This window comes from Pelophylax lessonae (genome assembly GCF_965119305.1).
Source record: "Pelophylax lessonae genome assembly, chromosome: 3".
Taxonomy (NCBI): Eukaryota; Metazoa; Chordata; class Amphibia; order Anura; family Ranidae; genus Pelophylax; species Pelophylax lessonae.
This window is the reverse complement of record NC_138770.1, coordinates 435,478,523-435,494,173: the sequence shown is the minus strand read 5'-3', so window position 1 is coordinate 435,494,173 and position 15,651 is coordinate 435,478,523. Positions and strand designations below refer to the sequence as shown.

The following is a 15,651-nucleotide window of genomic DNA, read 5'->3' as shown; positions in this document are numbered from 1 at the left end:
AATTACATGCGATCTCATGTGCGGATGCGAGTTCAGCCATACACTTTGTATGGCTGAATTTGCAGCGCATCCGCAGCAAAAACGCACATGAGGCTTTTTTTGAGCCGCCTCAGAATCGGATCGCACAGTGGTTCACACTTGTGCGATCCGATTCTGTGTGAACTTGCAGATCGCACTGCGATATGCGATCAAACTGGGGGTGTCGTTAACATTTAATTGACACCCCCTGTGTATCGCATATGGCAGTGTGAACTGCCAGGGGTGCGGATGCGACGCAGGAACAGGCACAGTATTCGCAGCCTTCCCACATCGCACAAATGTGAACCAAGCCTGAACTCGCATCCGCACATGAGATTGCTTGTAATTTAGGAGCAGTGCGCTCCGAATTACATGTGATCTCCAAAATCGCACAAGTGTGAACCAGTGTTAATTTCGTCGACTAAACTGACTAAAACGTTTTCGTCGACTAAATTAACACAATTTTAGTCGACTAAAATACGACTAAAACTAAAACAATTCAGATGACTAAAATACGACTAAAACTAAAATGGCATTTTAGTCAAAAGACTATAACTAAAACTAAATCGAAATTTGCTGCCAAAATTAACACTGGTGCATGCTCAAAGCTTAATATCATAAATAATAACATATTAGATTTTTCACTCCAGGACCAGCAGTAGTATATAATGAGTTTGGAATTGTAGAGAAATGCTTAAATAATGCATTACAAATTACAATTGAACTACACCCATTCGATTTTAGATGACTAAAATTAGTTTTAGTCGACTAAAATGTAGGACGTTTTAGTCGACTACAATGTACTGGAGTTTTAGTCGACTAAATACGACTAAAACTAAAACACTTGCAGAAGACTAAAATGGGACTAAAACTAAAATGCCATTTTAGTCCTAAGACTAAGACTAAAACTAAATTGAAATTTGCTGCCAAAATTAACACTGGTGTGAACCGGCACTAACACTCTGTTTGTTCATTATTATTTTAAATAAATAAAAAAAAAAGGCATATTGAGTTTTTTTATGATTTTATCCGATTAATCGAAAAAATAATCGGCAACGAATCGATTATTAAAATAATCGTTAGTCGCAGCCCTAATTTTTAGCGGGACTGCGACATTGCGGCGGACAGATCGAACCCCTAACTGACATTTTTAAAACTTTTGGGGGGACCAGTGACATTACTACAGTAATCAGTGCTAAAAATATGCACAGTTACTGTAATAATGACATTGGCAGGGAAGGGGTTAACGCAGTGGTGATTAAAGCGTTAAGTGTGAGCCCAGAGGAGTGTTTTCTAACTGTGTTGGGGAGGGACTTGTGAAATGACCACAGAGACCTGTGATCCTATATAGAAGGATCACAGGCAGGCGCTCTGTGATCATTTCAGAGAAAACAACGGTCAGCTGTGTTTACAACAGCTGACCATCCTTCTCTCTCGGTGGGGAGCAATTATGGGTGCCCGACGGCAATCGTGGCTGCCGGCTCCGTGGATCGGCATCCTGCTGCCTAGTGGGGGCAGGAGTGCATCACCGGCAGCACGCACTCACACCACTCCCACAAACCGTCGTACCTATACGTCGATTCGCACAGCTGAGCCAGCCTGCCACAGTATATATGAGGCATGCGGGCGGTCGGCTAGTGGTCAACATAAATGTCTGGGAACTTAGGAGACGATTTGCTGGAGTTTTGGGAAAGGAATGTTGTCCTGTTCTTGCCTGATATAGGATTCAAACTACTCAACAGTTCTCATTATCCTTTTTTTGTTTTGCGCCAAATACTGTATTTTCAGATGTGTAAGGTCTGAAATGCAAACAGGCCAATTAAATACTCATAAACCCATAAAGCCATGCTGTTGACATAGACGCAGTATGCGGTTTAGCATTGCCTTGCTGAAATATACAAGGCCTTCCCTAAAAAAAAAGACATAATCTGGATGGCAGTATTTGCTGCTCTTAAACCTGGATATACAGTCAGGTCCATAAATATTGGGACATCGGCACAATTCTAATCTTTTTGGCTCTATACACCACCCAAATGGATTTGAAATGAAACAAACAAGATGTGCTTTAACTGCAGACTTTCAACTTTAATTTGAGGGTATTTACATCAAAAACAGGTGAAAGGTGTAGGAATTACAACAGTTTGTATATGTGCCTCCTACTTTTTAAGGGACCAAAAGTAATGGGACAATTGGCTGCTCAGCTATTCCATGGCCAGGTGTGTGTTATTCCCTCATTATCTCATTTACAAGGAGCAGATAAAAGGTCCAGAGTTAATTTCAAGTGTGCTATTTGCATTTGGAATCTGTTGCTGTCAACTCTCAATATGAGATCCAAAGAGCTGTCACTATCAGTGAAGCAAGCCATTATTAGGCTGAAAAAACAAAACAAACCCATCAGAGAGATAGCAAAAACATTAGATGTGGCCAAATCAACTGTTTGGAACATCCTTAAAAAGAAAGAACCCACCGGTGAGCTCAGCAACACCAAAAGACCTTGAAAACCACGGAAAACAACTTTGGTGGATGACCGAAGAATTCTTTCCCTGGTGAAGAAAACACCTTTCACAACAGTTGGCCAGATCAAGAACACTCTCCACAAGGTAGGTGTATGTGTGTCAAAGTCAACAATCAAGAGAAGACTTCACCAGAGTGAATACAGAGGGTTCACCACAAGATGTAAACCATTGGTGAGCCTCAAAAACAGGAAGGCCAGATTAGAGTTTGCCAAACAACATCTAAAAAAGCCTTCACAGTTCTGGAACAACATCCTATGGACAGATGAGACCAAGATCAACTTGTACCAGAGTGATGGGAATAGAAGAATATGGAGAGGAACTGCTCATGATCCAAAGCATACCACATCATCAGTGAAGCATGGTGGTGGTAGTGTCATGGCGTGGGCATGTATGGCTGCCAATGGAACTGGTTCTCTTGTATTTATTGATGATGTGACTGCTGACAAAAGCAGCAGGATGAATTCTGAAGTGTTTTGGGCAATATTATCTGCTCATATTCAGCCAAATGCTTCAGAACTCTTTGGATGGCGCTTCACAGTGCAGATGACCCAAAGCATACTGCGAAAGCAACCATAGAGTTTTTTAAGGGAAAGAAGTGGAATGTTATGCAATGGCCAAGTCAATCAAATGACCTGAATTCGATTGAGCATGCATTTCACTTGCTGAAGACAAAACTGAAGGGAAAATGCCCCAAGAACAAGCAGGAACTGAAGACAGTTGCAGTAGAGACCTGGCAGAGCATCACCAGGGATGAAACCCAGTGTCTGGTGATGTCTATGCGTTCCAGACTTCAGGCTGTAATTGACTGCAAAGGATTTGCAACCAAGTATTAAAAAGTGAAAGTTTGATTTATGATTGTTTATCTGTCCCATTACTTTTGGTCCCTTAAAAAGTGGGAGGCATATATACAAACTGTTGTAATTCCTACACCGTTTACCTGATTTGGATGTAAATACCCTCAAATTAAAGCTGAAAGTCTGCAGTTAATGCACATCTTGCTTGTTTCATTTCAAATCCATTGTAAGGGTGTATAGAGCCAAAAAGATTAGAATTGTGTCGATGTCCCAATATTTATGGACCTGACTGTATCTTTCAGTATTGATGGTGCCTCTCCAGATGTGCAAGCTGCCCATTCCAAATGCAATAATGCAATACCATATCATCAGAGACACAGGCTGTTAAACTGTGGCCGGAAAACAAGCCATAAGGTCCCTCTTCTGTTTAGTCCAGAGGATTTGGCATCCATGTTTGCCAAAAAGAATGACAAATTTCAATTTGGCTAACCACAGAACAGTTTTCCACTTTGCAACGGACCATTTTAAATGAGCTTTGGCCCAGAGAAGACTGCGACATTTCTAGATCATGTTCAGATATGACTTTTTCTTTGCATGATAGAGCTTTACCTTGCATTTTTGTATATCACGGTAAACTGTGTTCACAGACTGATTTTTTGGAAGTATTCCTGAGCTCATGCAGTGATGCCCATCACAGAATCATATCGGTTTTTAATGCAGGGCAGTCTGAGGGCCTAAGATCACAGGCATCCAATACTGGGGATTAGCCTTGTCCCTTGCACGCAGAGATTTCTCCAGACTCTTGCAATCTTTTGAAAATATTATGTACTGTAGATGAATATATATTTAACCACTTGCCGACTGCCTAACGCCGATCTACGTCGGCAGTCAGCCCCTCACAGGCAAAGTGACGTAGGGCTACGTCACTAGCTTGTGAGGGTCTAGGGAGCGAGCGCGCGCCCCCCGAGGCGCGCTCCCGCTCCCGCGTGGTCACGGACCCCCCGCGCGTGTGACCAGCGGACCCGATGTCCGCCGGTCACTCGGCGATCGGCGGGGGAGAGGGAGAATGTCAGGCAGCTTGTGTAAACAAGCTGCCTGTCATTCTCCTCGCTGTAAAGACACTGATAAAACGGATCTAGTATGTAGATCCGTTGATCAGTGTCCTTACAGCTCAAGCCACAGCCAATCACAGTAGAAAGCACGCCCCTAGGGATACACACAGCCCCTCCCTTCCAAATAAAGTTAACCCCTTCACAACCAGTGTATTCTTACAGTAACAGTGCATATGTATAGCACTGATTACTGTAGAAATGTCACTGGTAACCCCAAAAGTGTCAAAAATGTTAGTCAAGGGTCCGATCTGTCCGCCCCAATGTCGCAGTACCGCAAAAAAAATCGCAGATCGCCGCCATTACGCGTTAAAAAAAAAAACAACAAAAATGACAAAAATCTTTCCCTTTGTTAGTAAACGCGATAACTTTTGCGCAAACCAATCAAAATACGCTTTTTGCGATTTTTTTTTACCAAACATAGGTAGCATAAAACAAATTGGCCGAAAATTTTAAAAAATTTTGATTTTTACTTTTTTTTTGGGGGGAATTTCATATAAAAAAATGTGAAAAATATTGTTATTTTTGCAAAATTGACACTCTTTTTTTGTTTATAGCGCGTGATCAAAAAATCGCACAGGTGATCAAATACCACCAAAAGAAAGCTCTGTTTGTGGGAAAAAAAGGACGTCAAATTCGTTTAGGTACAGCGTCGCACGACCGCGCAATTGTCCGTTAAAGTCACGCAGTGCCGAATCGCAAAATACCCCCTGGTCAGGAAGGGGGTAAAATCTTCCGGGGCTTAAGTGGTTAAAGTCTTTGCAATTTTACATTGAGGAACATTATTCTGAAATTTTGCAACATTTATTAGATACAGCTTTTCACAGATTGGTGAACCTCTGCCCATCTTTACTTCTGAGGCACTCTCACTATTTAGGATGCCTTTTTTATACCTGGTCGTGTTACTGACTTGTTGCAAATTACCCTAATTAGTTGCAAATTGTTGTTCCAGCTCTTCCTTGATAGTATTGCTTACTTTGCCAGCTTTTTGTTGCCCTAGCCCAACTTTTTTGAGACGGGTTGCTGTCAATCAATTTCTAAATTACCTTATTTTTTTTCTTTAAATTGTACATTTTCTCAGTTTAAACATTTGTTATGTTTTCTATTTTCTATTGTGAATAAAATATGGGTTTATAAAATTTGCAAATCATTGCATTCTGTTTTTATGTAGACTTTACACAGCGTCCCAATTTTTTTGGAATTGGGGCTGTATGAATACATAAATAGTCCATGTATTAAATTTGGTGCTAAGTTGTTAATAACTGCAGATGACAAGGGGGCACTCTGTTCCTGGAGGAAAAGGGATTTTACTGCCACATATGAAAAATATTCTTTACAGTAAAGCTGGCTATATGTAAATTCTGGTGCGCTAAAATATTGAGATGTCACTCTCAAATGCGTGATGCACAAAGATAGGCAGGATCAAAAACCAAGGTGCCTATGATCTGCAATAAATAACACATAACACTACTAGAACTTCTAAGGCAGCATTTTACGGTGATCTTGTAAGTGCATACAGGCATACCCTGTTTTACGTACACTCACTTTACGTACACTCGCGAGTACGGACACAACTTGGTCAGCTTGGCATTGCACTATTCCCGATTTTTAACATTGGCGTCTATGGGAAATCTTGGTCAGCTTGACATGGCACTACTCCCAAACCATAAGTGACAGGGATACCAAACTTAGGGAGCATCGAGAGGGGACCCAGGACTACAACATATCCTATTTAGTGGTTGGCCAGCTTGCCTAGGTAATCTACCATGTCATAGACCTGGTTCCCCTTAACATGCTCCCCAAGTTTGGTGTCCTTGTCACTTATGGTTTGGGAGCAGTGCCATGTCAAGCTGACCAAGATTTCCTATACAGGGAGTGCAGAATTATTAGGCAAATGAGTATTTTTGAGGATTAATTTTATTATTGAACAACAACCATGTTCTCAATGAACCCAAAAAACTCAATATCAAAGCTGACTATTTTTGGAAGTAGTTTTTAGTTTGTTTTTAGTTTTAGCTATTTTAGGGGGATATCTGTGTGTGCAGGTGACTATTACTGTGCATAATTATTAGGCAACTTAACAAAAATCAAATATACAGTATACCCATTTCAATTATTTATTTTTACCAGTGAAACCAATATAACATCTCAACATTCACAAATATACATTTCTGACATTCAAAAACAAAACAAAAACAAATCAGTGACCAATATAGCCACCTTTCTTTGCAAGGGCACTCAAAAGCCTGCCATCCATGGATTCTGTCAGTGTTTTGATCTGTTCACCATCAACATTGCGTGCAGCAGCAACCACAGCCTCCCAGACACTGTTCAGAGAGGTGTACTGTTTTCCCTCCTTGTAAATCTCACATTTGATGATGGACCACAGGTTCTCAATGGGGTTCAGATCAGGTGAACAAGGAGGCCATGTCATTAGCTTTTCTTCTTTTATACCCTTTCTTGCCAGCCACGCTGTGGAGTACTTGGGCGTGTGTGGTGGAGCATTGTCCTGCATGAAAATCATGTTTTTCTTGAAGGATGCAGACTTCTTCCTGTATCACTGCTTGAAGAAGGTGTCTTTCAGAAACTGGCAGTAGGACTGGGAGTTGAGCTTGACTCCATCCTCAACCCGAAAAGGCCCCACAAGCTCATCTTTGATGATACCAGCCCAAACCAGTACTCCACCTTGCTGGCGTCTGAGTCGGACTGGAGCTCTCTGCCCTTTACCAATCCAGCCACGGGCCCATCCATCTGGCCCATCAAGACTCACTCTCATTTCATCAGTCCATAAAACCTTTGAAAAATCAGTCTTGAGATATTTCTTGGCCCAGTCTTGATGTTTCAGCTTGTGTGTCTTGTTCAGTGGTGGTCGTCTTTCAGCCTTTCTTACCTTGGCCATGTCTGAGTATTGCACACCTTGTGCTTTTGGGCACTCCAGTGATGTTGCAGCTCTGAAATATGGCCAAACTGGTGGCAAGTGGCATCTTGGCAGCTGCACGCTTGACTTTTCTCAGTTCATGGGCTGTTATTTTGCGCCTTGGTTTTTCCACACGCTTCTTGCGACCCTGTTGACTATTTTGAATGAAATGCTTGATTGTTCGATGATCACGCTTCAGAAGCTTTGCAATTTTAAGAGTGCTGCATCCCTCTGCAAGCTATCTCACTATTTTTGACTTTTCTGAGCCTGTCAAGTCCTTCTTTTGACCCATTTTGCCCAAGGAAAGGAAGTTGCCTAATAATTATGCACACCTGATATAGGGTGTTGATGTCATTAGACCACACCCCTTCTCATTACAGAGATGCACATCACCTAATATGCTTAATTGGTAGTAGGCTTTCGAGCCTATACAGCTTGGAGTAAGACAACATGCATAAAGAGGATGATGTGGTCAAAATATTCATTTGCCTAATAATTCTGCACTCCCTGTAGAGCTAGTGTATTTACATGCATTGAGAAATGAATAAAGGTATTGCTTCACTTTAAGTACATTTTCGTTTTACATACATGCTCTGGTCCCATTGTGCACTTAAAAGTGGGGTATGCCTGTGCATTTTTTTATTCCATAAAAGTTTATGGGGATAATGCACTATTGGCCGCCTTTTTGTTTTCATGTATGACAACATTGGGAACCTGAATAGTATAAGACCACAAAAGATCATTAGGATATTCACCCTAGAGGGAACCCGGAGAGGAGGAAGGAGGAAATCCCATATAGGGAATATATACAGGCCCAAGAACTTCCGTCATCTGGTAAGAGGCCCACCCACCTCCTTTAAGAGGTGTGGGAATATATATAATACACCTTCCTTTTCATCATGAGGATTTACTCTTGAGGTGTCTGTCTTTACGCCCTTAATACCTATCTGCTGGTAAAAAGCAAACTTGCATAGGTGGTGGGACATCAGACAATTAAATCTGTCATCCGGCTGTTACCTGAAGCACTATTTCTGATTTATCTACATTTACTATTTTGGATATTAACGGACATTTGATATTTGTGTTTATTTGTGTTTCTTTGAATTGTAAAATATTTCACTTGAAACTTTTGCACCAACTGTTTATTTGATTACATTTTCACTGTTGTAATATTTTTTCAGGCACTTTGTACACATATTTATGTGTTATTTATTGCAGATCATAGGCACCTTGGTTTTTGATCCTGCCTATCTTTGTGCATAACGCATTTGAGAGTGACATCTCAATATTTTAGCGCACCAGAATTTAAATTTTTTCACTTTATATTTCCAGTACTTGGATCTTTGGTTGCAGCTTACGCTTTTTATTTATCAGCACACCCTTCACACATTTTCATTAAAGCTGGCTATATGCTGTTTGAATTTCAGACAGTTACTGATGAACTGGCTGAAATTGGCTTTGTGGCTGGCCCTGTTAGTCTTCTTTTACCCAACAGCCTTTAATAAAAAATGGAAGGAGCCAGGTGGAAAATTGTCAGTCGAACAGGGACTACATCCAGTCAGCTGCAGCCACTGTTTGAGCATTCTGACAACCAGCATCAGTTGTCAGAATACAATAGCCCAGCTGGGGTATTCATCCATCTGTGCTGTATAGCATTGATGAAAAAATGTGTTAAAAATTCTTTTTTTATTCAGCCCACAGGTTAACCAAAAAAAAATCTAACAGTGTATGGGCCAGCTTAAGAGCTGTGAAAAAGTAGAATATGCCTCCACAACAGCTAGCTGTAGCTAGCTCTGTATCAGTAGATGGTTTCAATAAAGGCTGGATGTTTTTTTCCGAATGCACAATTTTAACTGGCTATTAACAGTTATTTATAATAACAGTGTAGTTTTCTTCTGGACTAAATACAGGATTAAAGTTTTAAGGATGCAGATGTCTTGAATTAATCTTTTAGTTTTGTTAGAACTGAATGGATACTGTGTCTCTTTTTATTTCATACAGTACAGGACACAGACATGGTATTCATAGTCCCTGAATTATAGACTGATACCTTCAAGCCAAAATGTTGGATTTTTTTCCCACTTTTTTGGTGCCAGTGACAGTGGTCACCAGGTCAAAAAAGTGAGAATACATTTCCCAAATAGGAAATTAAAGAGCAATAAAATCATGACCGATGTCTTAACCCATAACAATTTTTTCTACAAGAAAAAAAAAAAGTTTGGGCTTTAGATACACTTTAATGCATTTACCAGTTAATAGTTTATTCATTTTACAGTGTAGCTAAAGCCCAAATCTTATTTTATTTTATTTTTTGTATTTTTGATATGGTAGGGATGATTAGAATTTCAGTCGGAATCATTTTGCGGTCTGTGTCCCAATAGGGATATTTCCCTTCATTCCCTGTCCCACAGACACAACTGGAAAGAAGAGAAAATCTCTCCAAAGGGAGACAAAATCAATCTTGGACAATTGTGACTAGGTCAGATATCCCAGCTAGAAGATTTACCCTGTATTTCTGTTTCAGAGTAACTGTAAAATTTTGATCACTATAGTCACCATGACAAATAGGGAGAGTGAATCTCCACAAAAAGTAGACACGAATAAAAACCTGACAGAGGTTCTTACCTTTCCATTTCTGGCCAAAGTTAAACAAAAGGTTTTGAGTTTAGATAGACAATTTAGGCAGGCCTCAATGTTGAAAAGATTCCCATACGTCTGTAGCCCCATGGGAATGTTACAGCCGTGACATCAAGTCGTTTTTTTCACAAGGCAATTTTTTGCGATACCAAATACATAGCAAACGCTGTATCTAAGACCTCATGCATCAGCATTAAGTCATCCCAGGAGGAGTAATTTAGAGCTATGGAAAAGCTAATGAAATACATACTTTACAAACAAGATGACTGTGGAATTCAGGTGCTTTTTATAAATTTTTCCAAAAATCTATTTGGATTTTTCATATGCCAACTGGAAGTCCCTTTTGGGTTTGACATATTTCAGGAGGTGTGGCCTAATAATCCTTTAGGTTTAGTGCATACAATAAGACAACTCCTCTGCCCTCAAGTGCAATAAATCACAGTGGCACCCAGTTGGAGAACACAACTGTGTGGATATTCTCGTGTTATGGATTTTCCACAGGTCACCACATAGTCTCCAAGCTATGCAGCTTTTGTCAGACAAGGGGATCCTAAACTCTGGACAACAAAAAACAAGAAGGGTGCACCAGCCTAGTGCATTACCAATGGTACCATCTATTAGAATATAAAACACAGTTAAATATACTCACAAAGCTAGATGAGTGCACAGCACATGACATAAACCAGAAGGTGACTCCGACTGTAGCCTCAATTAGTAGCTCTAGAAAGGCCCAAAGGCACCCAATGCAAAGCTGACCCTGGTGTGGTTTGTGGGTAAACCCTCTTCCTCAGAGCACACTCTAATAAACAATATCTTTTGTAATGCACTAGGCTAGTGTACCTTTCTTGCTTTTTGTTGTCTTTAGATTTAGTGGCTCATTGCCATCAGTAGTTTCTTGCATATTCAGGATCTTGTGTAATCCAAAAAGGTCATATAATTATTTTGATTAAGTGTAAATACTTTACCTTGGATATGGTTATCTTTAAGTTTCAGGCTCCCCCTTACCCCATTAAGTCTTCCACTTACCTGTCCAGGATCCATGGAAATCTTCGCTTTAGGGCCACTGAGTGCTGCATAGCCTCTTCATGGAAGGGAATGAATGGAAAATCTATTGCAAATGCCTAAACAGCCCAGGAGACTTTCTGTGAATAGGATGGGCAGCATTAGGCCCCGCAGTGAAGATTTCGGTCTATTGTGGACAGGTAAGTGGAAGGCTTGATGGGGTAGAGGGAGCCTGCATTTTAAGGATAACTGTACTAAAAGTACATTTATTCTTTACAATTTATAATTGTTTTTATCCTGTACTTAATATCTAGTATCATATTTTATGTATCTGGTATCTAACTGACCTGTGTATTTATTGTATATATACTGCCTTCTGGTGAAAAGAACATTCATGATACCTAAATGGTGATTGCACTCAAAATAATATTTCAGTTTTTGATAAATGATGGAGAAACCAACTACCTGACATGTTTCTGAGACTTCTGCTTTTTGCTTCTGGGTATGAACTCTGGCTGTGGTCATTATAGGGGGTTTCCACTCTCTGCTAGATTTTTTTATTTTTTGTATGGACAAGAATACACAAGGGCAAGAAAACCCTAAGCTCAAAAGTTTACAAGAGTCTTGAATTATAGCGAGAACATCTCACTGTTAGATTTTCCAAGCCATGTTAAAAAAAACAGTGACTAATTTGGTCCATCAAGCCCCTACTATAATTCAAATTTTTTTTGGGGATGTCCTGACACTTTAAGGTGCACATTTTTTTATTTATTTTTTGCTTCGGAGCCTGCTGTGATCAGTGGATTGCAGGTGCAGTGCTCTGGCTCCTGCAGACTCCCGCTCTGATCCATACCGAAATATAAACCTTCAGCTACAGAGCTTGATGAAGTATCGATGACCTAATAGTGTGATGATGTCAGTGCAACTTGATTGAGAACTACAATCCCTCTGCTGCATTGGCTTTGTAGTGTAGTTGTTTCCGACACAACTCCGTGTAAGTGAATGATACAGATGAAAGGTAAATTTAGTTTTTAAAGTGTATGTAAACCCAAACAATAAACCTTCTTTATTCACTCCCTTTTCATCTGTTATATATAAAATTGAAAGTGTTTTGCTGGATAACTGCACAAACGTTTTGCCTGCAATGAATCCTGTGAGCTTGTACATTCTTGTACCTCTTTTTTTTGGTTGAAAATGTATACTTTATTTGCATAAGAATATACAAAAAACAATACTTTGTCGGGGTATATTTTCCCCTGTACTGCGACGCAGCGCATAAATACACTACATTACAATATATTTCCGATCATACAAATAAATACATTAAAATACATTCATGCTGTGGTATGATGCCTGATGTGTTGTGCGGAGTAAGGATACCCCGTGCCATCACATCATGCATGACGCCGCATTTGTACCTCTGCTGCACTGAAATCTTTAGCAGTGTTATCTACCTGCCCTGTTTACTTCTGAACTCCAGAACAACACTACCCTCCAACTCATACACACTTATGTTATGGAGAGGGTGAGGTGTTCTGTAGTCCTAACACTTTAACATTGCTGCTGCTCTAAGATGACTAGGTAAAAATAAAAGAAAGAAAAGAAAAGAAAAAAAAGGTAAGAAAAGCAGCAACAATATCTAAAGACTAGTAAGCTCCAATTTACTTTAGCTTGTTTATGTGGTAGGAACATTATATTGTATGTTGTTTTGTGGGGAGAGGGACTGAAATTTGTGATTCTGCATGCCCTGTAAAACATGTATATATAGAACATAGATAAAAAAAATATATATTTTAAAACCGGATACTCACAACACAAGAGGAGCTGAGTGCTTGTTACTAATGCAAAAAATCAGAATGTTTTAATTTTTCAGTGGTTGGACACAAAAATTGCCTTTTTATAAGCACAGAATTAAATCTATCTTTAACTGCATGGTATACTAATGGTATCAGTAACAAGTCTTCTGCCCTATCACTACTGTCCATTTACCTCAGATGGAATTTTCATGAATTGTAGAAAATTACTATCATCTTTCTTTCCCTTGTTTGTGTTGTGTGGTTGGTTACAGAGTCCCCTTTTTAGTGGTATAGGGCCAGGTGCAAGTAAGAGTTTGCTTTTGTACAATCTGCAATGCTTGCTTCTCACCTGAGAATTGCTTGTCTGAGGTAAATGGGGCCTAAGCCTGTTTCCTTCCTTGTAACCACATAACAATAAGCAGACCCCAAGTGAGACCACGTGTTGGAAATGGGGTATATTCTCCTCTTACCCAGGAAGCTGGTGGCTTTGTAAGATACAAAGAATTGGCCTTTCTTCCTTCTTCAGTGTGTATTTGTTGTTTTTTGCAGATGTCAGTGGTCCACAGCAAGTCAAAGGATCTGAAATTTATGTCACAGCATGACACAGATGCAGATTCACCTGTGACACAGTAAGAAACATTGGTTAAAAGAGTTCTTCTCATGTCTTTCAGTGGTGGCAACTAATATTCCCATGGAAAGTACTTCATTATCTGTATAACAATAATTATTGAACACTGCCAACAATCACTTCAAAATATTTTTTTTTTCACTTGTATAACCTGTACATGTTTTACTTCTGTTTACTTGTAAACACTAATTGTTTTATGTATTTTATACATTTTTAACATGTTGTAGCAGGAAGCAATAAAACATTTTTTTATTAACATGTATACAACATGAACTCCAGTCATTAATTAACTTACATTTTATTATTTAAAGATACTTAACTCTTTAATTGTATGGGAAACAGAAATAAATAGGATTACTGGAAATTTATGGACATTGCAGGCATAAACTATTTACTATACAAGACAAACTTCTGTGCCCAGTAGCTAAAAATAGTGTTTTACATTATTCTTTTGCATTAGTCCAGTTAAGATAAAAAAAAAAAGTATTGTCAAATCTATATCCTCTGACATTGGTACGTATGGTCACCACTCCTGCGTGTCTTCTTTGTTGTATTTTTCCTGGGCATACAGCTGCAAGAAAAAGTATGTGAACCCTTTGGAATGATATGGATTTCTGCACAAATAAAATGTGATCTGATCATCATCATCTAAGTCACAACAATAGACAATCACAGTCTGCTTAAACTAATAACACACAGAGAATGAAATGTTGCCATGTTTTTATTGAACACACCATGTAAACATTCAAAGTGCAGGTGGAAAAAGTATTTGAATCCTTGGATTTAATAACTGGTTGAACCTCCTTTGGCAGCAATAACTTCAACCAAACGTTTCCTGTAGTTGCAGATCAGACGTGCACAATGGTAAGGAGTAATTATTGACCATTCCTCTTTACAGAACTATTTTACAAGTCATGTGTCCACAGATAGCAGCCATCTTGGCCATGACGTATCCAATTTAGGGTGTGCCCCTATCTTCAATTGATCAATTACATTTGGAAGGATTGGGAAACAGAGATTTCGGGCACAGGAGTTTTGTTAAAAAGATTTCTTTTATTCAACACAGAACTAAATATTTTAAAATCATAGAAAAATACAGGCAAATAATTGTGTATTAAGGACACAGTGAGACCACACAACAATGGTCTATGTTGTACAATATCTCAGTGCATAGAACTTATAAAAGTCGGTTTACATACAGTTCAAAGTACAAGATCATTAGTAGTCATATAATCCTTGGAAACGTATTGCTTGTTATCAGAAGAACCGCCGACGGACACCCAAACAGTATGGTGCCGGTCAGCAGGGTCGACTGAAAATATAAGTTAACATTCACCATGTAATATATGACCTTTGCTCGACATGTTTCGCTTTCTTAGACAAAAAAGCTTCATCTGGAGCATATCATTTCTTTTGTCTGTGTGAGAAATAACAATATTTAGATAGATTACATATATGTGTTACCTTATTTTCAGTATGTTATAATTACAATTGCATATCATTTATCTTTCCTTTTAATTACATATAATCGTCTTACACATCTCAGATAAGTCCTTCTATTTTTGCAATATCAACACAATATAACATTGGGTCTTAAGTTGCATTCAGACACTAGAGGAGTTTAGGGGAAAGAACGGAGGTTGCCAATAGTGAGTATATGTGGGGATCCATGCTGTAATTATAGTATAAGCATATATATCCTATTTGTATACCTGGTAAATGGACAGAAAAATGTATACATACCTGTACATATAGTAATCAGGCACATATCTCAATTTCCATAGAGAATTCTTTAACGAGGAGGACTGTGCGTTTTGGGAAACTCAAAAAGGCAATGTATAGTGACATAGTAGTGAGAGTAGTCACTCCATGTCTCATATCTGGGTGGATGAGAGCAGAAAAATAATGTTTCTCAGAGTAGTAAGCGTTTTAATTCTATGATATCACTTTAAGGGAAAGCCCATAGGAATGCCAAACCATAAGCTCAAGTGTTCTAAAGTGGTAAAGTCTGTATGCCTACTGCTTGTTATAAGAGTGTGTAAGTACCTATAGAGCCCATAGAACATCTGCCCTAAAAGGGGGGGGGGGGCAACAGAAAAGACACATAGTCATTCTGGACCGTAAGAGAAGACAGGTGCCATACGTTTATAAACGATTATACACCAACATACAGAGTTTACCCATTCGTATATGGGCTACCCCTATAGTAAAATATATATCATGTATACTGATTT

The 15,651-nt window shown here is 39.1% G+C and overlaps 1 protein-coding gene across 1 annotated transcript in view; it reads left to right on the top strand.

The window, feature by feature from the left end:
• AHI1 (Abelson helper integration site 1) overlaps positions 1-15,651 on the top strand; it is a gene marked incomplete at its 5' end in the record, with an annotated part of 647,577 nt that overhangs the window by 591,007 nt on the left and 40,919 nt on the right. Inside the window, 1 exon segment of the mRNA XM_082249437.1 lies at positions 13,339-13,418. Coding sequence (XP_082105563.1) covers positions 13,339-13,418 — 80 coding nt within the window.